This window comes from Drosophila simulans, chromosome 2R, assembly GCF_016746395.2.
Source record: "Drosophila simulans strain w501 chromosome 2R, Prin_Dsim_3.1, whole genome shotgun sequence".
Taxonomy (NCBI): domain Eukaryota; kingdom Metazoa; phylum Arthropoda; class Insecta; order Diptera; family Drosophilidae; genus Drosophila; species Drosophila simulans.
Genome location: NC_052521.2, coordinates 9,302,145 through 9,329,716, shown reverse-complemented (window position 1 = coordinate 9,329,716; position 27,572 = coordinate 9,302,145). Strand labels below are relative to the sequence as shown.

General features: G+C 44.1%; 1 protein-coding gene across 1 annotated transcript; it reads left to right on the top strand.

Annotated features, from left to right (window-relative positions):
* Positions 1–1,276: 1,276 nt before the first annotated feature.
* On the top strand, positions 1,277–19,194 carry LOC6734074 (tyrosine-protein kinase-like otk). Its single transcript, XM_039291568.1, has 7 exons — positions 1,277–2,249; positions 6,750–6,884; positions 6,954–7,115; positions 14,649–15,538; positions 16,449–17,881; positions 17,944–18,280; positions 18,476–19,194. The coding sequence occupies exons 1-7, from the start codon at positions 2,198–2,200 to the stop codon at positions 18,566–18,568; spliced, it is 3,102 nt and encodes a 1,033-aa protein (XP_039147502.1). The 5' UTR covers positions 1,277–2,197; the 3' UTR covers positions 18,569–19,194.
* Positions 19,195–27,572: the final 8,378 nt, after the last annotated feature.

Genomic DNA, 27,572 nt, shown 5'->3' with positions numbered 1-27,572 from the left:
CCGGGTCTGTTAATCAGGGGCGGGGTTGGGAGTTTTGGGGGTAGGAGGAAATGGGGTGGGCACCACCCCTCTTCGGATATATAGTTTATACAAATGGCAACGGCAGTTTACGACTCTTGGGTGTCAGTCAACGCCGGCTAAAGGATCAGCTGCAATTGTTTTTGTGGCTCTTCGCTTGGTTTTCCATTGTGCGGGGTTGAAAGGCCTCGTAAAAAAATCAAGCGGAAAACTATAAAATGGAAATCCACACACACTCACGCACAGTAGCGGCCATGGACTGTCTTAGATGCACAGCAATGTATTTGATCTATTAGAATTTGTTTATAAAGATTGGACAGTATAACATTTTACCTATTCAACCATTTTATAGAAAACTTCTACAGTTTTATAATAATAATATGATTAAAAGTCGTAACTTGCCGTCAAAGTAAGAAGTCAAAGTAAATTTAGATATATAAGTTATTGTTTTAAAATTGGATTTGATGTATTATCAAAAATCTTCTTTCATCGCTTTTAAATAACATTTCCTCTTAAAGAACTGACAGATTTCTTAATTCAAGATTTTCTATATTTTTTTGAGTGTGGAAAATTGGTAGTGGAAGTATCTTGCAGTTTCGTCGAGCCACGCGCGTATATCTGCTCGTAAAAGCAGCAAGCCACCAATGGATTTCCTCCCACTGCCGACCGGCCACCCCATTTTAGCTGATTCTTGGTTTGGTCATTAAGACGCATTATTGTTTGGACTCAAAAAACGGGGGGGAAACGGTTGGCTGATGAGACAGCGGGCGGTTTGCATAGTGACTCTGATCTGATTGCCGACAACTGATAGCTTTATTTCATCAAATGAAATTAGGAAGAGTGTCGTGTTCAGCTGGGGAGAAAAATCGCAAATTAAATACTCATGTTTGATACAAACTCATGAAAAAGTTATTAGTTTTTAATCACAATAAACTAGTTGTAACACACCTCAAGATAAACATATTAAGTTGGTTGCTTTTTAGAATATAGGTGATGGCGTTGCCTAACTTTCTCACATTAAATTCCTTATTCTAAGGAGCACAAATTTGTATTTTAAATTAAATGAAATTTGTGACTTAAGGGCTTCAAAATTCCACTTCATACTTGCCGCGCGACAAACGACAGCTGCAGCTCGGCAACACTGGCAGAAATACAGGGCATGCAAGAAATACTGGGCATGAGTAGGTATATTCCTCCGGAGAGAGCGCAAACTGAGCCCAGTATTTTCCACTGAGAGAGCGGCAAAAGCCGGTTCACACCAACAACTTCGAACAGCCGGCGGAGTTCAGTAATAAACAGACTTCGAACGCGTACAGTTCAGATTGAGATTGAGGTTCGATTGGATTCGAGATATCCAAGTTCCTTTTGCGATACGTTTTGTTTAGCCGAGTTTGCCCCGACCAAAAATCACCCACCAAAGCCGGTTCGGGATGCGATGATGCCAAGGATGCAGCTGATGCAGCCGGGCTCTTGTATCTTTAAGATACAAATTAAGTTGATTTGTTGCGCTCGCGTTCTCTTGGGTAATTGAACCCCACAGTTGGGCTCCTTGCGCCCTCTGCTGCGCGGTCTTCGTTCTTCGGTCTTCGAGCATTTCGTTGCATTTTGTGTATCTAGATACCTTTGTCGGTATCCGTATCCGTCGCTTGTCAATCTGGTCGCTGATAAAAAAGCAAACGCAAACGCGAACGCAGCCACGAAACATAAACCAGCCGTCAACGGAAAATAAAAGTAAAAAGCAACAAACAGCAAGTGGCGTATCAGTTCGTGTGTTCGGTGATAAATGCATTTCATGCGTTCCAACTATGTAAATAGCAATTTAATTTGAGTGTCCACAGTAAACATCAAAAAACCGCCCTGGACTCCAGTCACTACCACCACCACCACCACCACCACCATCCCCGGTGGAGCCCAGTGATCCCAGTGAAACCCCTGAAAAGGGCAGTCGTAGTCATCGTCGTCGTCGTACGTCTGTGCCATCCAAATATTGAATATTTACAAATGCGTTGAGTGCATTTTCGAGTGGCCGGCACTTACAGTGACTATCTGGTGGATGTGCGAGTGTATTCATCGGATTGCCAGCAGCATAAAACTTCGTTTTCGATACTGATCCGATACGCGAGTGCTTATATATATTTTTGTGTCGCTAATTGAGAGCAAAGGTGTCGAAGTGAGGCGGATGACTGCCAGGATGATCTCAATATACGGCCTGGTCATGGCTTTGATGATGGGTAAGTGGTCTGCTACGATTGGATTTTGAGGGATTGCCTTTTTCTCGCAATCAAATTCATTTCATTTGCTTAAGGGGTTTTCCATTCGCATTTATTTGCTTATTTCGATGTCGGCATTTGGCGATTGCCTTTGCAACTGGATCGCTCGAAACTTCAAAGGAATCACAACATTTGTGTTGCGTTGAATATTGGCCATTCCATCTTGGGCGAGACCACCCATAATGTGGACTCTATTAACCTCGAGGGCTTTGCCATCCAAACAGAACTACTCCTATTTCCTTATTCTTCGAGGGCTATTTTGTGTTGCGAAGAAAAACCGAAAACCCAGAGAGCCTTTGTCTCTGGCTATTCAATTTGAAAGGCAAGCGGCGTGCAAAATGACTCAATTAAAAGTCAGCCAGGAGCCACCAAGCTGGCATTACTAATTTGGAATAGGAGTAGGAAAGCAGCGGGAGAGGAGAGAAGCCGTTTTGGAAAATTATGAGTCTCCAGGACTCAGTTCAAAATGAAGTCATTTGGGCAAACATCAACAGCCAGCAAAGAAATGAGAAAAATGTGACGAACTCACTAACTCAGGCAACAATTGAGGTCCTTGCAGCCAGGTTATCCTTTTCAATGACAGATGTTGCTCATTAAAAACTTTTCTTTAGATAAAGTAGTCAATTTATAGGCAGATTATATATACAGTCAACTAAATAACTTGCTCGGAATAACAAAATATTGTTATAAAAATAATAAATATTTTATTTCTATACCCTTAACATCCGTTCTGTTTTAATAGATTCACTAATTATAAATACAACTTACTATAAAGGCATGTTTCCGTATATTTTTCACAGTGCTAGCGCACACACACACTTGAAATGAAAGGACCATCCTGCCAAGGATCAGGATACCCACTTAAAGTGAGACAAGCGACGCCGAAATTTCGGCTAATCAAATATAGTTTACAGCGGGGATTATGAGTGGGATAAGGATCGAGCCCGAAGGAGGGGGATCTCAGGTCTCAAGAGGGATACGATTATGCAAACGGAGGTCCTTAACAACGCATGTGTGTGCGTGCGAGTGTGTGTTTGTGTGAGACAGGACAGAGCTGAGAACTGCTGACTGTTAAGTAGCACAAAGGCAAACAGCCGCTAACAAAAGCCAGCCGGCAGACAGCGAGGATAGGGGGATTCGGATTCGCATATTTCAAAATCTGTGCAACGCTACAGAGGTCCATTATTTGTATGGCAAATAATGTGGCTGTCAGTGTGTGTGTGAGTTCCTTTTGTGTGGCAGTCATAATTTGTTATTCAAGCATGCAAAATGCTGCATGCAACATGCCAGGCCAGAAGCAAAAGCATCGTACATCCCACATTAAGGGCAGCTGTGGCAACTACAAAACTCCCCTTGGCCAACCTTTGCCACTGCCACAGCCACACGCCCCGCCCCTTGCCCTTCCGCCTGTCTGCATCCTTCGGCAACCTTAAAGACTTCCAGTCGAAAGTTCTCCAGGGGGCTCTCTCTTGAAAATTGTATGAACTAGTCATGCATTTGCTTAGAAAGCCGGGGTATAAAAGGGAATTTCAGGATTTAATGCTGCCTTATAATGAATCCAATTTATTAGGCTGTGTTCTACGAACAACTGTTCTCCGTTTGAGATACTTTGAATTGAATGCAGTATCCTTGAGGTTTTCTACTACACTGGATTGGTTAACAAAAGGGTTTTACCTATATGTGATAGCCAAACTAATTTTGTAAGCTAGCGTTCAATGAGAGCATATCCCAAATGATATTTCTTTTACACAGTAAGTAAGTAAGAGAATATATAATAACTTTTGAGAAAAAATGCCTTGCAAGCAGTACAAAATCCCATTTTCATGTTGTTAAATCAATTTTGTTTGAAATACAAAGGAAATGATCCAGAGAAGCTCAATTGTAGTTGAAGGGAAAAATCCCTGAATACAGCCTTGTGAGTGATTATTAGCCATGCTGTAACCTTTAAATTGAATTCCAACTCTATCAAAGACCATCCAGTCCTTTTTCTGGCCATTCTTACCCCTGAGAAAACTCTAGATCAAACGTTTGACGCGTAATTGTCAGACGCAATTCCACTTTTCATTCAGTGCCTGCCTGTCTGTTGACTTGCAGTTTTCCAGCACCGCTTTTCCCAGACAAATGCCGCACATTCCAGAGTGACAGTTCAGTTCTAGCCGCCCATTACCAATGCCAACCCCCGCCCCACACACACACACACGCACACAAAATCAAATCAAAACGCCACCCATGGGGCAAGTTCAAGTGGCTGCCACAGTGGGTTGCCTGATTATTACTACAATATTTCGCATTCATTGTGCTTAATCGACGAATGTTGCCGCACCATTTGTGGCAGTCGAAGTTGGATCTGTATCCGCATCTGCATCAGAATCAGAATCTGAATCTCAAGATGCTGATGAGCAGAGGAGGCCACAGCAGTGGGCAATCGTAATACTGCCTGCTGCTGACTTGCTGATTTCGGTTATTCGAGCCAAACAAACGAACTAATTATCACACACACACACCCGCGAAGAGGGTAAATGCGAGAAAGGAACGATGCACTGAGAAAAATTTCTTTGCGTTTCAAAAGATGTTGAAAACATACTTCTCAACACTGTGTTCTGAGGTCACAGTGTTGAAATGTCGTTTCTAATGGTCTTAAATTTAGAAAATCAAAAAAACCTATCTTGGCTACACTACTTTTTTTTGCCAGTGTATGTCTACAGACAGATCGAGATGGGCAGTTGGGACCGGGACTGCCCGCTGTTCCGTGGCTCTGTCGCTGATGTTTGCAGCATCAACACTTTTTCAGCTTGCTGCTCGGCGGCTCCTGCGCCACCAGTGCTCCTCCACAGAGCTCCACCTCCTGCTCCACTCCTCGTCGTCCCTCGTCGCTTTCCGCACCCTCTCACGCATTTTTGTGCCCACATCAGCGCAATCAACGGACTGCGGAGAGCGGGACGCATATTTCTTTAATCGACGCCCAGTAACTGACTTTGTTCCCTCGTCTCGTATCGAATCGACTCAACTCGACTTGACTGGAACTCGAACTCGTTTTCCGCACGGCAAATTAAATCGATTCAGGGGAGGATCGAGTCGAGCAGGGGCAGTTGAGCCCAGCCAAGTGGAGGAGGAGGGCAGCCCGGTGCCTGCCCAACTGCCTTTTCGGTTGGGCCGTGTATCATAACACGTCTGTCGGCGATGTGACTGGCATATGAATCGCATGGAGTCCCTCCTCCGAACGACGAAAGACCAGTAATGATGTTGTGCCTCTTGTTGTTGTTGGGCCGCTTATTGATTCCTCGGCGCGGTCGTGCTCTTGGCCGAAAGGAACTGCGCCCGGGACCCACAATCTGAGGTGTTGTCTCAAATTGCTCCAATTAGTGGCCAAATATAATGGTGGCCGTTTTGTAGTTCTTGTTCATGTTCCTGCTCCTGCTCCTGCTCCCCAAGTCGTGTAATCAAAAGTAATTGCGTTTGAATTGCTTTTCGTTTCGAGTTGCGGTTGGGAGTTATGTATCTTCTGGCCATATCTACTCACTTGACTTTGTAGCCTCGAATGGCGCCACTTGTGGTCTGGATTTAAACAGCTTCGATATGAAAAGGTTCTTCGCCGGAGTTTGTGGGCAGCTCATTTGGTAATCGCCATTGAAATGCATTCACAACTGACCAGTGAATTGCATTTTAAATGCAGCAAATTGCATTCGCGGCTGTTGATTTAATATAATAACCGATTTGCATTCACAAATAAAAGAGAAACACACAAATTAAATGTATAAAAACATTTTTCCTCTCGAAATGCGTTTATTTTTCGCATGGTTTTTATGGACGCCTTTTCCTTCTGGTTTTTAATTATGTTGGTACAAAACTCTGAATACGTTTTTGTTTGTTTTTTTCGCCATACACCATATTGTAATTTTGTTTGAGGACACGCAACTTTGGATGGTTTTTTCTCAATGCCTCTCACTGATACTCTATAAAATGTATTTTTTTGAAATTTAAATGCAAAATTCATTTTATGTAAGCTGCTTGAACTTATATAATTGTATAGTTGGTAATAGCTTGTCTTAAAAAGGTAGTTTTATAATACTTAATAAGTATCTTAATCATTAAAGCTAAAGAGTATTCAAAAAGGGGTTTTTCGATTTTAACAAATAGCCTCTGTTTTTGTGCTTCCGCCCTTTTTTGAGTATTTTGTTGCTGGTGTTTTTTGTGCTGCTGCCCTTGCAGAGCGCTTTACAAAATTACATTTGCGTTAAACACTGTAATTTAAGCAGCTTAAGCGCATTTAATTTGTTTAAACCACTTTAAATAAACGAAATTATGGTTAATGCACTTTTTTTCATAGTTAATTACACCAAATTGTTCGATGTTTAATTTAAATTTAAAGGACTTTTTCAATTCTCCCCTTTAATCTGTATAATGGCTGACTGTAATGCGAACCAGTTTACTAATTTCCCGCGCTTATTTCTATAATTACAGCTTCCGTTTTGGCCAGCTCATCGCGTTTCCAGCGAGTGCCCCAAAGTCAGTCCGTGGTGGAGAATGAATCCGTGAAATTCGAGTGCGAATCGACTGACTCCTACAGCGAACTGCACTACGACTGGTTGCATAATGGTGAGCAGCGCGATTTACATATCCCATGGCCGTGCATTAAGCATTCGCCTTCCTTGCACTCCATTCCAGGTCATCGGATTGCGTATGACAAGCGTGTCCATCAAATCGGCTCCAATTTGCATATCGAGGCGGTGCGGCGCACGGAGGATGTTGGCAACTATGTTTGCATCGCGACAAATTTGGCCAGCGGCGCCAGGGAGGCGTCTCCGCCCGCCAAATTGAGCGTGATATGTGAGTAGTTATATTCCCAGTTTCAGTCCCCATACCAATACCCATCGCCATCCCAATCCCAGCACCCATGTCACCCCAACTCCACGACCCACAATTGTTCGCAATAAGCAAATTGACTGATGGTTAAGGGCGACAGCAAATCTGTCTTTGCTTGTGCAAATTAACAAAGCGAAATTGAATTGTAAGCGGGTAGTTGAGAGCACTGCAAAAAACTTCAATTGATATTTTAAGATTCAAGCATCTTTATATCTAAAAACTCTAGTTCTTGAGCCATAAACTTTCATTGGAATATTACATAGAACTTAGCTAGTTGATAGTAACTGCTGCACTTTGTAAATGCTCACCGATTTCTCTGCGTGTAATTGCCATGCATAGGGCAAATTCATTTGATTAATGCTGCATTTAATGGTATTCCAACCCCCTCCCACCATGGCCCAAACCCCCCCTTTTCACATACGGGCAAACCACAAGACAACAAGAAAAGGTAAAGAGGCATAAAAACGCAACCGAAGCGAACGGAACGCAGCCCAACAAACCGATGAAAGATAAAAACCGAAAGTTTTGATGTACATGCGTCAGATCCCATGCTAACCCAGCCCCTTTGCCCACGCCCCCTGCCCAAGGCCCCCTCCCCACCATTAACCCCTCGCCCAGAGCTACAGGAAGTGCAGTGCAGTGCACAGAATGCATCCCATGCATCGGACCGTGAAGAAGAAGACCCTGGTCGCAGAAGAATCACACAGAGAAAGATCACATGGTTCTAAAATTCTAAAAGTAAACTTCTCTGATTACTTTAATGTGCTTCCATTCTTAACTAAGATAACCATCTTCAAGAAATCAAGATACATCTTCTTCTTATTTGCAATTATGATATATTGCAGATCATATCTCAAATCTACCTCTTCAATTCTTTATAGCGGATAAAGAAACATATGATTGTATGAGCTTTAAGTTTTGATCAATACAATTAGTTAAAATATCTCTCAGTGCATCGCTGATTTCCTTCAAGTAGCAAGTGCAGTTGCAGTTCTTGGCCTCGTGTTGAGGCAGCGGCGTCACGTGATTGATGTTCATTTAGTTGCGTTGCCTTTAAGCAGAAAAATGCATAAATTTACCAAATAGCTCCCCCCGCCTTCCCCTACTCCACCATCTTCCTCTTTCATGTAAACAAAACGCGAGTTTTATGCACAATCTGGAGTGCATGTGTTTGGGGGCCCTCCAATATGGGAGATACATACATATATCTGGTATCTGCTATCTGCATCTGCATCTGCACTTGTATCTGTATCTGTAGCAGGGCTGTCAGCGCGGCCACGGCATCCGAGCTGTGATCAAAGCCACCCAACAGCAGGGGCATCTTCCCTCCGCCGTCGCTATTTATACACCAGCCTCATCTCAAGTGTTTTTAGCTAATTAATTAACTAATTAATTTGTAGTTTCGGGAGTTGATTTTAATTGCCACAGCTCCCCCAAAAAAAAACAGCTGCTGCTGAAAAGCGTGGAGAGTGTATATACGTACTTGTATCTTGGAGGGGATGTATCTTGGCGCCAGCTGAAGCTAAGTGGGTTATGTGATTACCACCTACTCCTGCCCAGCTTGCATCAATCTCATAATTCTTGAGCAGCAGACAAAAACTATTAAAATATGCATGGCGCAGTATGGATGGAGATGGTGTCGTTGCTCCTCAGTTTTGGGGTTCGCTAACTATTTTGTTCAGGACTCGTCGCCATTGTGTCCCCTGGCTGCATTGTCTTAGCCCGGATTTTCCCCGTCTGCACTTTTCTCGCAAATAAGTGTTCAATTAAGCGCGAGAAAAATGTCATTTTCCTATGCGACATTTAACAAATTTGCAATGGAGACTGGAAAATAAGAAAATTGTGTGGATGGGAAAGGCAATCTGGTAAAAGCTCATTAGATAGAGGAATATATAGTTCTGCGTCAATAAAAATAGCAGAGAGATAGAGCATTAACATTTTAAATCAGAATGTTTATATATTTGATGGTAAATAGCTACTGAAAGTACTGAAATAAGCATATATTTAAAGAAATATTTTGAGTTTGTAAATATATTTTAGTCTTACCAAAGTTACAGATACATAGTTGAGTTTTAGTACTAAAGTTAATCTGAATTTATTAAGCTAATGTGAGTAAGCGCTTCTTTAATGGAAATCCCAAGGATAGTTCCAATCTTAGCGGGCAAATCAAGTAAACCTCTTTTTCGGGATTCATAAAAGCTGGAAGACAAATGCTGACAATGCCCGGCGACTAACCGATGACTAGAAGGAATTAAGCAGACAGCGAAGAAATTAAACAGACAGCAATAAAACCAAAAGCGAGTCAGAGCCAAAAACAAGGACCAAGAAGAAAGCAGCCGCGTCAGACCAAAACCAGACGACTGGCTGCTCCTCTGTGAGGACGATGAGTTTGGGGCGAGAAGGGACATTCCAAACATTTGCTCAGCGAAAGGGGTTGTTGGACTCACAGGACTGGCAGCTCCGCTACTCAGCCAGGATACACAGACTAACCATTGAACAGCTGAGCGGAGCTGGTGGCTAAAACCGGAGGGAAATGTGTGTTGTGCGCTGAAATGTATGGGGGAAATGAAATGCAACATTAACACGAAACATAAACATAAAATGAGAAATGGCAGCAGCAACAATGGCAACCGAACCGAGCCAGCAAAGTCATAAAAACCAAACAAAATGCAAAGACACAGCAAGGACGAGGACGCGGGCACCAGGACGGGATTTGCAGGGGAATGTCAGGGCGAAAAGCAACCCTCAAATCGACCGCCCTGGCACCCGGGCACCCGCGCACCCCCATCACATATAGACTGTTGTATCTGTGCTCTAGACACAAGTTCAAGTTGACTGCAGTTGGCAAGTTGGGTTTTTATTTTACGGATACGGCGGGGGTGGAACGCGATGCCCGGGGAGTCGCGCGGTCAGGGGGGCGGTAGGTTGGGGGGAACCGGATAATTTTCATTTTGTGAATGCCGGAAAAACGCATAAAATTTTACGAGCCGAGCTCGGAGAACATTAAAGGGAGACGACGACGACAGACAGACCGAAAAACAGAAAAACAGACACGAGCTTGCAAACAGAAAATGTAGCCAACTTTTTGGCGCGCTATCCTGCGTCCTCTCTCCATTTCTAGTCCTCTCTACACAGCAAGGATAATACAAGTTTTCATTTCAAACTATGATTAAGAAAAACAGCAACTAGATTGACTTCTTAACTACACATTTTCTTTTTATCAAAAGTTCTTAAAAATACGTATTTACATGTGTGTATTGAAGCACAAAAAAACTTTTATACGAAGAAATACCATTACTAAAAACTTACTTGACTAAAGATTTGAAATTAAAGCATAAAAATTGCGACCAATTTTTTCCTCTGTGCATCTCTTTCAACCACTCTTTTCCTAACTCTAGGATTTTCTTTATATTCCTTTTTGGCATTTATTTTACTTTTAGCTTTTCTGTGCTGCTACACGAGTTGATCATTAGCAACTTTTGGGGAAAGCATTACGGCGGGGCAACGGGGCAGCAGGGGCGTAGTTCGGGGAATCCCCCTTTAAAACGGGGGCTAACTGCCCTCGCCAGAGGGCAAAGGTCACAGCAACGGAAGTCCCCTTTTTCGCCAGCCACTGGAAAAGCAGAGGACAGACAATGTGCGATAATCGAATGTTTAACGTTTTAATTTGAAAAACGTTTGGGGTGCTGAGACAGCGACTGGCCAACTTTAATTAAAGATCCAACGATAACGCTATGGAGCAGGACACATCGAATGTGCTTCGGTCAGTCGTTGCAATAAATTTTCCATAAATATAAATGGCTGGCCACTGAAAACGGAGAGCTGGCGAAAATGGATGGGAAAATCGGAAATTCATTGATATCGAAATCCGCTGATGAAAGCCACTCATCGATTTGTATCTGAGGCAAACGATCTGCGAAATAGTTAATTCGTTGAGTAAGTATCTGCAAACAATTTTGATGCATTTCCACATTTTGCATCTGCGCCAATTTGTGAAATGGGTCAATAACTTGTAAGCCGCTTTGTGCACCGCACACACACAGAATGCCCAGCCAATTGAAGTGAAATGGAGTGGAGTGGCCACTGGCCAGTGTCCAGTTTTCCAGTTGCACAACTGGATAGAAGGGCTGCGTAAGTCCATTAACGTTCACAATTACCGCCGGCCACTTCAGAAACTCAGCCACTTCTATGGGCTCCCATTGCCATTCCTCCATCTTTCGGTGGACACGGGCCACTTGGGTTTATGACAGCGCTGAAAACCCTTCCACTCGAGCTCGATACCCAACTCTGCCCGCCCGAAAATAATCTATTTTTGATTATCAATTAATTATATTTTCATAAAAGCGAGCGATAACAAGAAGTGCAGCACTGCAGCTCCAACAGAAACTAGTTATCTTATCGGGAGGAGCGGACTCATAGTTGACGAAATAAGACGCAGTCGGCACACTTATTCTGGGCTCTTTGGTGCTCCAGAGGCGGAGAAAGGGGGGTGGGTTCCCAAGACCCAGCCGATAAGAACGATCCGCTCGGGGGAACTGTCAATTTCGATATCTATAATGCTGCCCGCCTTTCGACGTTTACTTCCACTTTGTTTACCCAAGGCGTCTCTATTTTTTTATGGGTACTACCCACACCCACACTCCTCGGCATTCCGGCAATTGTTTACAGCGATTGTGGTTTATGCTCCATCCTCGGCCAGCGAAAAGTTTAACAAATTTATTTTGTTTCGGAGTCGTGTTGGTTTACATCGTCTTATTTGCCTCGTTCCCAGTGTTTAGTGTTTACCTCGACTTGCACGTTCAACGTGTGAATGACGGCCGCCTTCCGACCGACCCCTCCTGCAACTTAGGGTTACCCCTCCTCCACCACTAGGCACGCCCTCCCACGCCCACAGGTACATGTAGATACACTCCATGGGTGTCAAAAGATCTGCTGTCTCTGACGATGCATTCATCAGCCTAATGAGAAGCTCGTTAATTAGCGACTCGCGACTTGCTAGTAATTAAAGTTACAGTTAGTCCTACCTATTAGTCAGTGTATGGGATCGAGATTCATATAATAGTTCGTAGGATCGCAGAGGTATCTCAACATGAAGCCAAAAAGAGGTAGCACCAAACAAGCTATATATGTATCTTAAAGATACTTGCAAGTTGAGGATGTTAATCTCTGGTTTTTGTATGGGTACTAGCACTAGATTATAATCGTACCTAAGGCACTTTAGAATCTTTTACCTACGAACCATAGTAAATGCCCAACCTCTTTAACGAAAATACGAATATCATTAAGCAACATTTCCCCACTTCTATGTCAAGATGCCCACCCATCAGATACTCGTGTGCTTACCTGTCGAGTGGCGAGCTTACCCGCTGCTCACTTCCCCCAGATGTTTGGCCATCCATTAGATACTTTTGCTCCTCGGCTGTCTAAGTGCCAATTAGTTCACTCTACTGTCATTTTAGTCGTAACATATACCAAAAACTTTGTGCCACAAGCCCACCGAGTATATCCATCGGTACGTACTACGTACCACCGATGTACCATACAAAGTCGTCGTCGAGCTGACGGACGTGCCCCAAGAAGAGCAAATATACAAACACATTTCAAACTTTTGACACTTACCCAGCGGAGACGAAAGACAGGGCTCTGTTTATTGAGTTGTTGCTGTCGGTTCAGTTTGGTTCGGTTCGGTTTGGTTCTGTTTTTCCATTGCCTGCCACCAAATAAGTGTCTACAAATATTTAGAGGCATTTTTTTCTTCACTGACTGAGTCTGCGAGAAGCAAACAAAGTCGGTGCCCAAACAAGATTTATGTGCATATGTAAATTTTCTCTAACGCGGCCAGCAAACCGCAGCCATCCAGACCTGGCAAACATTCAGATAGGCAAAGAGGAGAAATATCCATAAAACATACATCATCCATTTGCCTAGATCTCGGCTCGCTCCTTCGGGCCGCAGATAAAAAATGTTTTATGAAAATTATGGCACCATCTCCGAAGGCTGTAGCAATCACACATAACATAGATACATACTTCCATATATAGGGAATCTAGGAAAACAATTTGAATAAATTATTTGGGGGGATACCAAATTAGAACTTTAAGGAGCAGCATCGCTCGGTATCCGACAATTATCGCTCGGAATACAAAAGTATCTCATTCACATCGCCACAATGGGCTGCAAATACACGATTGCAGCTACAAGATATTATGGAAGTCCGGTCATACAAAAGCCATACACAGAGAAATATTTTATAATTACTACACATTCTGATCTTCAAACCACACAACTAACTTTGATATCAATAAAATATTTAGTGAATATATTTTAAATTTTGGGGAATATACAGCAAATATTTTCTTTAACTAAGCTGCTATTATTTGTACTGATGTAGCTTATTTTGAGAAGTATTTCAATCTTAACCATATTAGAAATTATCTGGGATTCTTAGCATCAAGAACACCTATGAGTTTTCTTTCTGTGCAGCGATTGTGTATGCTAGCGTGTCTGCAACATGACTGGCCACGCCCCTTGCGCCTCCGGCTGCCACTAAAACATAAATTAAACCCTATGCCACGGCAGAGAGTTTAGAGAGCAGCGCATTCTTCTTTTGGACTGCAGTTTTTTTCCCCCCCCCCCATTTTTTTATGCGCTTTTCTTTTGCGCCATAGAAACTCTTTTCTCATGCGGCAATTGTTGGCAAGTACCGTTCCATTCCGTTCCGTCTGGCCAAGAAGTGGAGAAAGAAGCCGGCGGGCAGGAGAACGGGGGGCATGTGAGCATTTACATATGGGCAGCAAGGTGGGAGCGAGGTGGGAGCAAAAGGTGGAGCCTTCTCCCGACTGACTGACAGTTCAATTTATGCTTCCTCGCCACCTTAAATGGGCTGCCAGGCTGTGCCGATAAAGACAAAGATTGCAGCGTCGTGTTCGGCGCTGAACTGACGATAAAATGCACTTAATGCCGCGCGAAATACCCCTGCTTTCCAGTTCGAAATATGTATGTAGTTGTAACCAAAGGGCCCCGGAAAGCGGAAAGCAGAAAATCTGAAATCAGAAGGGGGAGCAAGCGCAGCGAATTCGCATAGCCAAGAAAACGCATTAAGGCTAAATGTATCTTCCGGATATATTATGCATATTTATGGAATGCCAGCCTATTCGCATTTCAACGGGGCTGATCAATAACTTCGCTGGCATCGAGCTTTCCGTTGGCAGAACTGCCGTGGCAACCCTCGGCCTGCGTCTTGCATTAATTCAATTAGTTTATAGCCCACACTCATTCCGCAGCCTCAATCTCCGCATCTGCTGCTACTTTTACACAGTCAGAAAATACCTATGGGAAATTTGAATTTACTTAATACTTTATAATTAATAATTATAATTAAAAAAATAATATAATATCGGCTTAAATAGACATCCACTATTAACCACTATTTTATTTATATAAAAGCTATAATCCTCTTATAATAACACCATTCTACCCATTCATTCCTACCTTCAGATCTGGAGTCGGCCAGTGTCCAACTGCTGGGCAGCAATCGCAACGAGCTGCTGCTCAAGTGCCACGTGGAAGGCGCCTCAGGAGATTTGGAACCGCTGGAGATCGAATGGTATCGCAACAGCGAGAAGCTGAGCACCTGGAAGAACGTCCAGCTGGATCAGCACCGGCTGATAATCCGACAGCCGGGAAGCGAGGATGATGGTCTGTACCGCTGCACCGCCTCCAATGCCGCGGGTCGAGTGATGAGCAAGCAGGGCTATGTCTACCAGTCCAGTGTGAAGTGCCTGCCCCGACTACCCAGGCGCAAGAACCAAAAGATGATGGAGTCCTGGGACAAACAGACATTCCTGTGCCGCGGCAAACGCGGCGGAGCTGCTGGACTAGAATCACTACCCGCCGCTCCCGAGGATCTGCGCATTGTGCAGGGACCCATTGCTCAGTCGATTATCAAGGAGGGTGAGCCCACGGCTTTGACCTGCCTCTATGAACTGCCCGACGAGCTGAAGAACCAGCGCATTCAACTCCGTTGGCGCAAAGATGGCAAACTTTTGCGGCAAGTGGAACTCGGTGGCTCGGCGCCCATTCTGGGTCACTCCTTCGATTCTGGCAAGGATGCTCTGCTGCGGGAGGACGCCCGACTAGTGCTGCACAAGCAGAATGGCACCCTAAGCTTTGCCAGCATTATTGCCAGCGATGCGGGTCAGTATCAGTGTCAGCTGCAGCTGGAAGCTCATGCTCCGATTAGCTCATCTCCTGGCATCCTGGAGGTCATCGAACAGCTGAAGTTCGTTCCTCAGCCCACATCCAAGAACTTGGAGCTGGATGCAGTGGTGGCCAAGGTTCATTGCAAGGCGCAGGGCACACCAACGCCGCAGGTTCAATGGATTAGGGTAAGTAATCCAATCCAATTAGATTCAAATAGATATAAATACACCTATTTGGTTTCAAACAAGTACTAGCTCTTATTTATATATTTGTTGCACTTACTTTTTATAAGTAATAGATTGTTCTTGCAAAATTTTAGTACCTCCTATCCAGTTGACATCCGCCTATTCAGTAATTGACCAGGCACTTCGGTCTTCATTTCGAGCGTTTCCAAATGGGAATGTTAGACATTTCTGGCACTTTTCCGCCCACTCCACGTCAATGATGACCACATGTCACTGACAAATTGAAAAACGCGCACTGCGCCGCTGGGCAAACTTTTGCTCCAAACAAACCGTTTCATATGCAAAACTCTATCGTGTCTATCTGGCCTAAGCACCCTTCTTCTATCTCCCGAATGGCCGAAAAACGAACCCACTCCATTTGGTGGCCATTGAGCGTTTTGTGTTGCCAGCTGTTTGCCATGGCCAACCAATTTCGACAACTGTTTGTCTATTTGGGAACGGGGCGAAAAAAGAGGATCGAACCCTTTCAAAGAAAGTTTTTCATTTGGCCGAAAAACAAACCTGGCTCAAACCTGTTCAAAGTGTATTGCGTCCTTTTTGTCTGCTTTTCTGCATTTTTGATGAAAACGCATGGCACACGTTGGCAAATTGGTTGGTAATGGTCAGCTGTCTGTTTCTATTTCTCCACTGATAGCGGCCCAAAAATGTTTCATTCAACTTTGATATTAACAGATTGGAATTGCATAATAAATTTGCATGTGTCTTTGATATTCAAATTCAGAAATTTGGGAATGCCGCGGCAATATGGCAAAAGTAATAACCAGAAAGTGGTTCAGAAAATATAATGTAAAATGGCATACATCAAAAGTTAGTATCCTAACTAACAAAATACAAAATTATTTCTCTGCAGGATGGGGAAAATACCACTTTACCCGACCAAGTGGAAGTGGATGCCAATGGAACACTGATTTTCAGAAACGTGAACTCGGAACATCGCGGCAACTACACTTGCTTGGCCACCAACACCCAAGGTCAGATAAATGCCACTGTGGCCATAAATGTGGTGGTCACTCCCAAATTTAGTGTGCCACCAGTGGGACCCATCGAGACTTCGGAGCAGGGCACCGTGGTGATGCATTGCCAGGCAATTGGGGACCCCAAGCCTACGATTCAGTGGGACAAGGATCTAAAGTATCTGAGCGAGAACAACACGGACCGCGAAAGGTTTAGGTTCCTGGAGAACGGCACTCTGGAGATACGGAATGTCCAGGTGGAGGACGAGGGTAGCTACGGCTGCACAATTGGAAATAGTGCAGGTCTGAAGCGAGAGGATGTCCAGTTGGTGGTTAAGACGACTGGGGATGGTTTCGCTCCAGAGGAATCCGGAGGCGATGGCTTCCTGGTCACCCGAGCTGTACTGATCACCATGACGGTGGCCCTGGCCTACATTGTGCTAGTGGTGGGTCTGATGCTGTGGTGTCGCTATCGCCGTCAAGCCAGAAAAGCCCGCTTAAACGATCTGAGCACTAAAGAAGCTGGCGGGGATCAGCCGGATGCTGCTGGCAATGGCAAGGGCTCCGAGCAGGAACCCTGCCTGTCCAAGCAGCACAATGGCCACAGCAAATCCCGATCCAAGTCCAGTGGAGATGCCCAGAAATCCGATGACACAGCCTGCAGCCAGCAGTCGAGAGCCTCAAAGAAATCGGCCCACATCTACGAGCAACTGGCTCTGCCAAGATCCGGACTCAGTGAACTCATTCAAATTGGACGCGGCGAGTTCGGGGATGTGTTTGTGGGCAAACTTAAGGCTACCTTGGTCACCTCGCCCTCGGACAAAGATGCGGATACGGAAAAGCAGCACAGCAACAGCGAAAATGGCAGTGGAGGCAGCGGAAGTGGAAGCACCACGCTGAGTACTCTAAATGAGAAGCGTCGCTCCAAGACCTCCATGGACGACATTGAGGAGATCAAGGAGGAGGAGCAGGAGCAGCACAATCAGTCGGGTCTCGAGCAGCTTGTCCTGGTCAAGGCCCTGAATAAAGTGAAGGATGAGCAGGCCTGCCAGGAGTTTCGACGACAATTAGATCTGCTGCGCGCCATCTCGCACAAGGGAGTAGTACGTCTGTTTGGCCTGTGTCGCGAAAAGGATCCGCACTACATGGTGCTGGAGTACACGGACTGGGGCGATCTCAAGCAGTTCCTGCTGGCCACCGCCGGAAAAGTGAACACCGCCACCGCTGGCAGCTCCTCGCCGCCGCCACTCACCACCAGTCAGGTTTTGGCCGTGGCCTATCAAATCGCCCGGGGAATGGACGCCATCTACAGAGCTCGCTTTACCCATAGGTAAGTCTTTTGAGGAGGCCAGCAAATATCATAGATCCCATTGGCAATGCTTTACTTTACAGGGATCTGGCCACTCGCAACTGCGTGATCTCCAGTGAGTTTATAGTGAAGGTATCCTATCCGGCTCTCTGCAAGGACAAGTATAGCCGCGAGTACCACAAGCATCGCAACACGCTGCTCCCGATCCGTTGGCTGGCGCCCGAGTGCATCCAGGAGGACGAGTACACCACCAAGAGCGACATCTTTGCCTACGGCGTGGTGGTGTGGGAGCTCTTCAATCAGGCCACCAAGCTGCCGCACGAGGAGCTGACCAACGAGCAGGTGGTGCAGCGTTCCCAGGCGGGCTCCTTGGAGTGGTCAGTGGCCGAGGCGACGCCCGATAGCCTGCGAGAGATATTGGTAAGCATACTTATAACTTAACTATTTCAATTAAATGAAGATAATGATATTAGTCAATGATTCAATGGATAAGAATAATGGTAATTGGGGGCTTTGAATATTATCTTTTGGTTTTTAGTCTTGCCTTAGATATGAAATGAATGCTAAAGTCGTTGACAAACTAACGATCTAATCCTCTTCTCCGTCCACTTTCAGTTGTCCTGTTGGGTGTCCAATCCGAAGGAGCGACCCTCGTTCAGCCAACTGGGAGCTGCTCTGAGCAAGGCGATGCAGAGTGCCGAGAAGTGAGGCCAGACTGATGGCTCGATCATGCCAAAAAGTAATTCGTAGTATTGTCTTAGTGTCTGCCCGCCCGAGTTTTGCTATGCGCTCAGAAACCTAGTCTTAAGTTCGAAGGATAACTGCGCCTGTTCAACATGGCACACAAAATGAAGTTAAGCAGCCACTGTACAAACACAATGTATGGGAATGGGGATATCTTCGAGAATAGTATTGCGTGGTGCTGCATATATGTAGGTATGCAGCTAAAATGTACATAATAACTGCCACAAATATGCATTTAAACCAGTTGAAGCATTTCTAGGATTAGATCATTCAACCTTCGTCAGCATTTAATAATCGACTTCTAAGCTAAATTAGTAGGTACATTTAAAACCCAAAAGCATATGCATCACACAAAACAACGAGCGATTTCATTGTTTTCAAACATTGAGAAACTAAGCCAAATTTTAAGTTTAGCATTAAATATAAATCACACACAACCACCACATATTTTATCACAAGCCTAGTTATACACTTTTAATGCGTAAGAAACAAACAGCCGAAACAATTTTATGACTAGCCATTTAAGCTTTGATGCATGTTTACAAAACATTTAAATAAACCCGAATAAATAAATTTAATCAAGGCGAAAATTTAAAGAATCAGCTTTATTTCGAAGGGGAGAGATGAAACCTTCGTGGGCTACTACTTTTTATGGGCATTTCATTTGGCATGGCAAATTTGTTGAGGGTCCTTTTGGGCCTAAGCGGACTTGGCTCATTCACACTTCACTTGATTTGAAAAATGAGCGCCTATTGAATGGCGGATTGGGCCGTCTTGCCTCCACGTCTTTTCCCAAAACGATTGACAAACAAACATGGCAATAAACCGTAAAGTTGCCTCGGCTTATTGGGGCTTAAAGTCGCCGCATTCCCCGATTTTTGGCCGGAAGTTCCAGCGCCTACGTAGCCAACAAAGTTTCTTCGTGCGAAAACTTTGGCCAGGACCAAATCCAAGCCATATTTGCATTTGAATCAGCAGCAAAAACAACACCGTTACACAATGAGTTGCCATTTTCCTAGTCGCCTAGTGCAGAGGCTGCTTAGCTTTTCCTGGCACGTACAAATTTCTGCCTGTCATGAATATCAAATGCCTTCGAAAAAAGGTTGATTGAACCAGTTGGTAGCAGGAAGTGTGGCAGGAAAAAAAGGAGGAGCACACAGGATATGTCGGAACGGGATGGCATTTGATTTGATACTCTATTTCACATGTAAAGGCAACCTAAAAAGATTCAAAACGTATTTACTTTCACATAGGCCACTTTTTAAAATTAAAATGCTTGCTAACTTTTAAAAGCATTAGCGAACGAGATAAATGGGGTAACTCAAAGGCTCAACTGCATTCGCAATTGGTAAAGCTGCCAAAAATAAAATCCATGCCCTGCCGCACATGGCGTATGCGCAATATTTGCAATGTTTGTAATGGAACGACAGCTGTGCAACAAAAGCCTAAGCTCGACACAGAGGCAAAACATAAAAATGCCATTTCGCATGGCTTTCAATTTATTAATATTTTATACGGGCCACTGGCGGAATGGGAATAAATAGCAGGGAACGCAAATGGCGGACGCTGAAAATGGCTTTGGCAATTCAGGCGTAAAATGTGCATTACTCATACGCCGCATGGGCCAGCGGCGGGATGACCTACACCACTTTGTTATGCCTTTTACCTGGGCGCACGCATAAATTGCACATCACATTACGCATACGCACCGTTGGCCAGGACAAACGCACAAATAAATTGCGCATTACATTTTTCGGCTACTGTTTACAGGCCCAGCGGCAAAGCCATCAAGTGACTCGAAAGCCGAATGCCGGCAGATTGATGGTGCAACTTGCTGCCGCTGCCGAGTTGCCTCATTATGGAGTCCCCGAAAACATATTTTCGCATTCATCACATGGCAAAAGTTTTTTGCTGCCGCAAAAGTGGGGGAAACAGGGAAACCCGCCCAGCTTCCTGGCATCCTGGCACATAATTGAAGCACATCGCAGACTCGTTTATAACGCAGCCATCTCCATGGCAATCCTATGGCTGCGTGTATTGCAGAATTTTATGGATTCTCCCTGCTTTTGATGGCGCTTTCATTTGCAAAATTTCTGCACAATTAGTGAGAGGGAAACTTTGAATTGTGTTTTTGGGGCATGTTGAATGTGAGACAACTCAAAAGCGAAACCATAACTTACTTGATTAATTCAAGCTGACTCGGAAATATGCGGTAGCTTTAATTAGTGTGCACATTAAGTCCGGAATGTTCGGAGAAAACTATTGACAGTAGATAACTGGAATTAAAAATATTAATACATATGTTATCATGACTTTAGATTGGTTTCCTCTTAAAACAGTCGTATCAAAAGCAAGAGATCCAAAAGGATAAAGATACAAAGATAAACAAACAATATTTATAAACTATAAACCTTCTTCAAATATGTAAAGTATCATCCCTAATTTCAAGTCCAACAAATCGGTGAATCGGACGTGGTCACAGTAATTAGGGATAAACGAAGATAAGTCGTCCTGACACCTTCCACCTGGAGTGATTCACTTGTGTCAATCTGCGAGATGGGAGCCCTTAAAGTTGGTACAATACTTTGCTCTATTTGTACAAACCGTAGCGCAACAAAGGCGACATTGAAACTCCAGCCACCCACTCAACCACCCACCCAACCACCTGAAGGGGTGGCGACTGAAAAGGGGTGGAACATGCATTAAACAAACAGCTGAGCCTTTTGTGTTGACTCATTAACGCACAGGTTGTGGTAGAGGGGGATGAAGTGGGGAAAGTAAGTGACAGAGCCAGCGAAACGACAGAAATGAAACATCAGGCTGAAGCGTCCTCCCCTTCCGCTCAGTGTAATAAATACCCCACAGTCATAAAAAACAAGCAGCAACAAAAACAAAGGACAAATTCAAAACGTGCTGCCAACTTTTTTCAAGCCATTTCTGGCGGGAAAAGAAAGCGAAAAAAAGCTGACATTTCAAATTAAATGCTGAAAAATGTCTTATATAAAAGATAGAAACTATTTCAAACTAAATATCTTCGCATTTTAAAATGTTATATCATTTTTTTTGCCACATTATTATTATCATTTAAATCTTTTAAGGCAAAAACCTTTAAACAAAATATTTAATACTTTACATACAAAAATACTATTTTTCTTAAAATTGATTTTACTTAAGTTGTTATAGAATTAGCCATCACCAACTTTAGGTAATACTTCCAAAAGTTTCAGATCCAGATAAGTATTTATAAAAAATTCTCAAAATTGTATATGGTCCTTCCGGAGATTTGGCTTTTTTTCGATGAATTGTAAACCGTCTGCGCTTTCACCTCTGGGCCACACAAAGTGCCACCCCCTGGCCACGTCTGTCAGTCGACACGACACTCGACTTGGTTGAAGTACGGGGCAAGGGATTCCGGGGGATAGGTCCGCATTTTGGAGCCGGAGCCGGATCCGGAGTCGAGTCGACAGTGAGCTCGCTTGTTGTGGAGTAACAATTTTCATTTTCAACGCCGAGCGTAGGGCGCAAAAAACGCATAAAATTTTACGAGCGCAGCTAAGCGGGAGGGAAAAATAGGGGAAAAGCCGGGAAAACCCGGGAGCACCAGCAGGGCATGGGACAAGGACAAACTGGCTCCCTTGCGGCGTTACGACTCCCTCGGCAAAAGTTTAGCTTTCGTGTTGGCCATAAAATGCCTGACAGGGCTTAGGAATGCAGTTGATTTGGAATGGAATGGAGTTTGCCAGAGCCTTACGCCTCAATGGAGTCGTAGTCGGAGTCAGCAGTCCATTGGGGGACTTTGCGGCTGATGGTAGAGTTTTCCGGGCAAGGGTTAGGATTTGGGGAGCCCAGGTGATGTTGCCCATCGCTTATTGAGTCGCTTTGCGTTAAGTTTCGGAATCTCCTTTTTATGGCCATAACGGTTAGGCGGCATTAGCTGCTTCGACTCCCACTATTGTCTTTGGCCAAAACGAGATTGCAGCATTCTCAGAATTAGCGGTAAATGAGCAAGGTTAGTGGGCTGAGACAAGGCCAGAATGGATGTTGGGTTGGAGGGTTCTTGGCGATTGGGATGGAAAACTGAAGACAAAGTTTTCTTTTCCACGGGGCATTTAAGTTGAATGAGGTGGGCGGGGGCCAAACATATAAAACAGGTAATGGAACGTTGGGTAACAGCAAACTGTGAAATGGGAAATTCGATGATGTGGAGTTGGGGGAAGATTTTCTGTAATAATAAGCTAACAATAATAAATGCGTTGATATATTGGATTGAATCTTTGGAAATTAAGTGCCATCAAAATTTCAAAATATATTCACAATATACACCAATATACACACAAATGCTAAAAAGGTAAAGGGCTCAATTAAAAGGGTTATGTCCTTAGTGCCTTATTCATATTGTTTGATTAGCCGCAAATCCTTTTTCACAGTCTAACGCTCCAACATATTTGACTTGAGCATTAAACGGGCTTTTGCCCTTTGGCCCCGAGCAAATATGCCGCCGAGAGAGGGAGAGAGAGAGTGGAAAACTTTAACTACACGCCCACAGACAAGAGCGAAAGTCGGAGAAAGTCTAGCAGAAGGGCAAACAAAAGTAACTGAAAAATTTAGCGCTATGTCAACACATTCCAACAGGCAGCCAGGAAGGTCCTTGTGCCGAGCCACCCAACCCATTTCCCAGAAACGAGCAGTCAGCCAAACAAAAGGACAATGCAACTCAAGTGCTCAGCCGAAAAAAGCGAGCAGTAAGCTCACATGTGCTCAAAGGAAAGCCAAGTGCTTGTACTGCTCAATGGGCCAAGGGGAGATTTTAATAAGTAGCCTTAACTTGTAGTTGTACCTCTGCACTTTTCATTTCTTTTTTCTTTTACAAGGCGAAGGATTTTTCCAAACTATTTTCCAAACTTCGCTTGTACGCTCGCCACCGCATACAAATGATTTTGGCCAAAAACTTCTGGAGCGACTGAAAAGTATTTTAAAAACTTTCCCACAAAAAAACCCACTCCATTAGGCGGTGATTGTCTTGAGCAAGCTGCTGGATAAATTAAGACGCAGCCAGGACCACAAATCATTGAATTCAACCGCAGTGCGACAGGATTGTATGCGAGTAGGAGGAGTAGGAGTCGGTGGCACCCGCGGGCTCAGCTGCCTGTGCCATCCAATCGCAGCCATCGATTGGCCCCTAAAGGCGACACATGTGGCTGGAATCCTCGGAAGTCCCTATCTCAACTTCTTCTTCCTTATTTATACCCGATTCCTCTCCCCTATTCAATATTTTTGGTAATACAATTTCATGGAGCTCCTCGGAATTTTCTTTCTGCGGCTGCTGCTGCTCGTCCTGAATTTTAATAAACTGATTCGTTGGAGGAGATGGTAGCCAAAAGGGTTGTCACAACCCGCACGAACTTTGGTCGGTCGGCAAAAGTTGTCGCTTAGCAAATTTTATCAATAATAAAAATGCAGAGTTTTTCCCTCATTTTCCAGCTACCAAAATCCTGGCAAAGTTATCTTGTCAAGCATTTTTATAGTCTGCTCCCATCTCGGTTTGCTCTTCGTATTTACTTGGCAATTACTTCGAGTCCGGATTTAATTGAATGCAAAGTAGAAACTGCAACCCAAAACATTTCACTTTTGCGGAGTAGCACTGAATAAACATGTACACTCAGGGAAATTGGGACCTCTTAGAAAAAGTTTTTGATTGGGGTAAGAGAATTCAAAGTGTAGATACTTTTTTTTCCTAATTCATTTACTTAAAATCTGAAATTTAAATTTACTGAGCTTTAAATCCAACTTCTACGTCTGCTGTTCCTTATTCTTAAGAATATGTTTTGCACTTCAATATATTCTTTCTTCCAGCACATTTGTCGAGACGCTCTTGCTCCAAGCCACAGAGGAGTCAGCCATGTGAGGCTGGTGGGTGGATGGAACTGGGATCCGGAGACGCCTCCAATCGCGCAACAAAAACAGAACGCTGCAGCTGAGATGGCTGAGGAACTGAGGAGCAGCCAAGGAGCAGGGATTGTGTGTGGTTCGGTGTAGGCATCCACGTCTGTCTGTCGCCCATTTTCAAGTTGCATAATTTTGTTTTCCTTTCACAGCGAGCTAGCTCATTTCTCGCGTCCTCCACCAGCCATACAGCCCATACAGCCCACCAGACCACCCATCCAGCCAGCAACTCCACCCATCTGGTGTGCACATTCTTGGCTGCATTCATACTTTTCACACCCTTTAGGATTATTTCGTGCATGGCATCTCGGGGCTGGCAACTGGAGAGGCTGTGCTCGCTGCTTCCAGGAGGAAAGTCCTGGCCAGGAGCTGCTCCTGTTGCCATTTGCCCTGAATGGAACTCGTTTCTGTTCTCATTTCGCCCATTCACTGTGCTGTGCACCTGCGTTTTTTTAAAGCAATTTAAATTAACAGCAATGACGACGACCAAGTCCTGCCAGGAGGAGCAAAGGAGTACAGTGAGTGAATGCGACTCCGTGTGTGTTTGTTTATGCCCCACGGCATCCAGAAGGTGGGCTGGAGGATTTGGGCAGCTGGGGGATGTGTGCGTTCCCGACATGCAATTGGAATGCAATTTGTTATGGGAAGTTAAGTCTCCACTTGTCAGTTAAGTTTACGCTTGGCTGTTTGCCCGTTGTCGTCGTCCTCGCAGGTTGCCATGCAGTTATGGCCCCGGATCATGGCACTTGCTCATGGCCTCCTGCTGCTCCTGCTCCTCTCCTGCTGCTCCTTCTACTCCGTTTTGCCCACCCTGTCTGCGCCCGTCCTTGTTGGGCAGTTAAAAAATAATTAAACTCTTTAAATATTTAAATTAATTTGTGCTGTGCCATGCAGTTGTGCACAAGAAAAATAAACCGAAATTCCGCACTTAATTGGCAAGGACAGAACTGCTGCTGACGGGGCGAATGAGTGATATTTGGGTTTTTGGGCGGGGGTAATTCGCAGACTTGCCACTAGAAACGTAGTCTAACCGAGCATTCATTTAACATTTAATGAAGAAAGTAGCCAACACAATTAAATGCAAATATTTGGTAAAAATCTTATGAATTTATGAAAAATCTAAAGACGCAAAGCCCGTTTATGTAGAAAAAATGAATTGTAATTGTAACGTTTAAATTAAGGTTTAGGTTTTTTATTATTATTATTATTAATTGTATTATAGTGATCGTGAAATCTTCAGACAAATTAACTTTTAAAAACTTAACTCCCCGAGATATTTTGCCATCGGATCTAGGAATATTGATCCTAATCAAGAAGAATAAAATATATATTTTGATATGGTGATAAAAAAAATAACCTCCAGACAAGATAACCTCCGGATAAATTAAGCCCTGATAAAATACCCCGCAAAATAAACAAACAAAGATGATTTAACTTCTTTTAATTATTATAAATTATTATAAATTTTCTGATAGCTCCTATAGCAGCTATATGGCATACAACATAGGTATACGGATTGTTTCTTGTTTAAACGTATAAGTAACATAAGTTTCAGATACGTTTCAAATATTTAGTAAACTGATTATCATCGAATATTTTTCTTTTACTGTACCCAACCATAAAAACAAGGACCGGCTAACAAGCTAAGCAAACACCACCAAAACAATGTCCAGAATCATCCAAACGCAGAGCACGCAACTTTTGACTACTGGCGCCACTTTGGATGCCCCGCGCATCCGCCGCCCCGACCTTCCTGGCAGTTGGGGCTTTATAGGCGTTTACTTTGACATATCGCCGTTGACTTAACCAAGCCGCTCGGCCAACTAATCGAGCTGAAGGCTTAACAACTTCGGATACTTTCGTACTGAAAGTACTGAGAACTGTGGGCGGAGCGCCTGAAAGTATGCTACACACACACAAGCGGGCTGGAAATGGACTCGGAAAATCAGACGATTTACATGCAGGCAAAATGTTGATTAGAAAATTAATTAAGGCTTTTACGATGGCACCGAGCTCGAAGCTCGGAGCTCTGAGCCCGGTTCTCCACTGGAAAACTTTCGCTTCGGCGAATTTACGACATTTTTATGACGGCCTGCCATGCGAAAGCGGGTTTTTCGAGGTTTCTCTGGGTGGGTTGCCTCGTAAAAAGTGCGTAAAAAGTTTCTGTCAGTGGCAGGAGCTCCTTTTTCCAGCTCCAGCTGATAAGGCAGCCAGTCATCAGGATATTCAATGCTCCTCCAGCTCCATTTTTTTCCCCCGAAACGCTTATGCAGATGGGCTCCGGTCGTGGAGTTACTGGCACATTTCGTTCAATAAATAAATTGTGCGCCCAATGTGTGAAGCCTTTCAGTCGCTGGCTCCTTGTGCTCCTGGTGGGCGTCAACATGCCCACAATTTATTATTTTGGGGATTTGGAAGGTGAATGAACCCGTACAGGCAAACAAATGTAAGCACGAAAGCCTGCCAAAAAATTGAATTGTAAAATTCAAAGAACTAAAGCCTTTCAAGAGAATTGGTTGGTACCTGAGCGAAGTTTTTAATCAAAGCAAATTTAGAGTTATATATGTAAATAGAAATCTAAGTACTAGGTGGTTTTGTATTTATATAACTAAAGTCTTAATATAATTGGGATTATATTGATCTACTACAAACGTTTACTTTGAAGTGCTAGATATAGATTTTATTTTTCTGTGCATATTCGGCTTTAGCTTCGAAACTCGATTGGTGCCATCCAGGATCTACCCAGTTATACAGATCCCTGCCAGCAACGCAGGAACCCAGGAGCTCGAGCTCTAGCACGAGCACCACCAACCAACCCCCATTGAGTGCAGCGAACGACGAGGGGAGGATTTCTCGGCTTGGGCGACTGCACAATGGCAAAGAACTTGACGAAATCATTACTTCGCCCCGACATTTATTGATGCCATAAAGTTGAAGATTTATGCGTTGTGGCAGTCGCACAAAACAGCCAAAAAGCACCCGCCCAGGAGCATTGCACCCGGTCCGGGGGGAAACCGCACGGCGC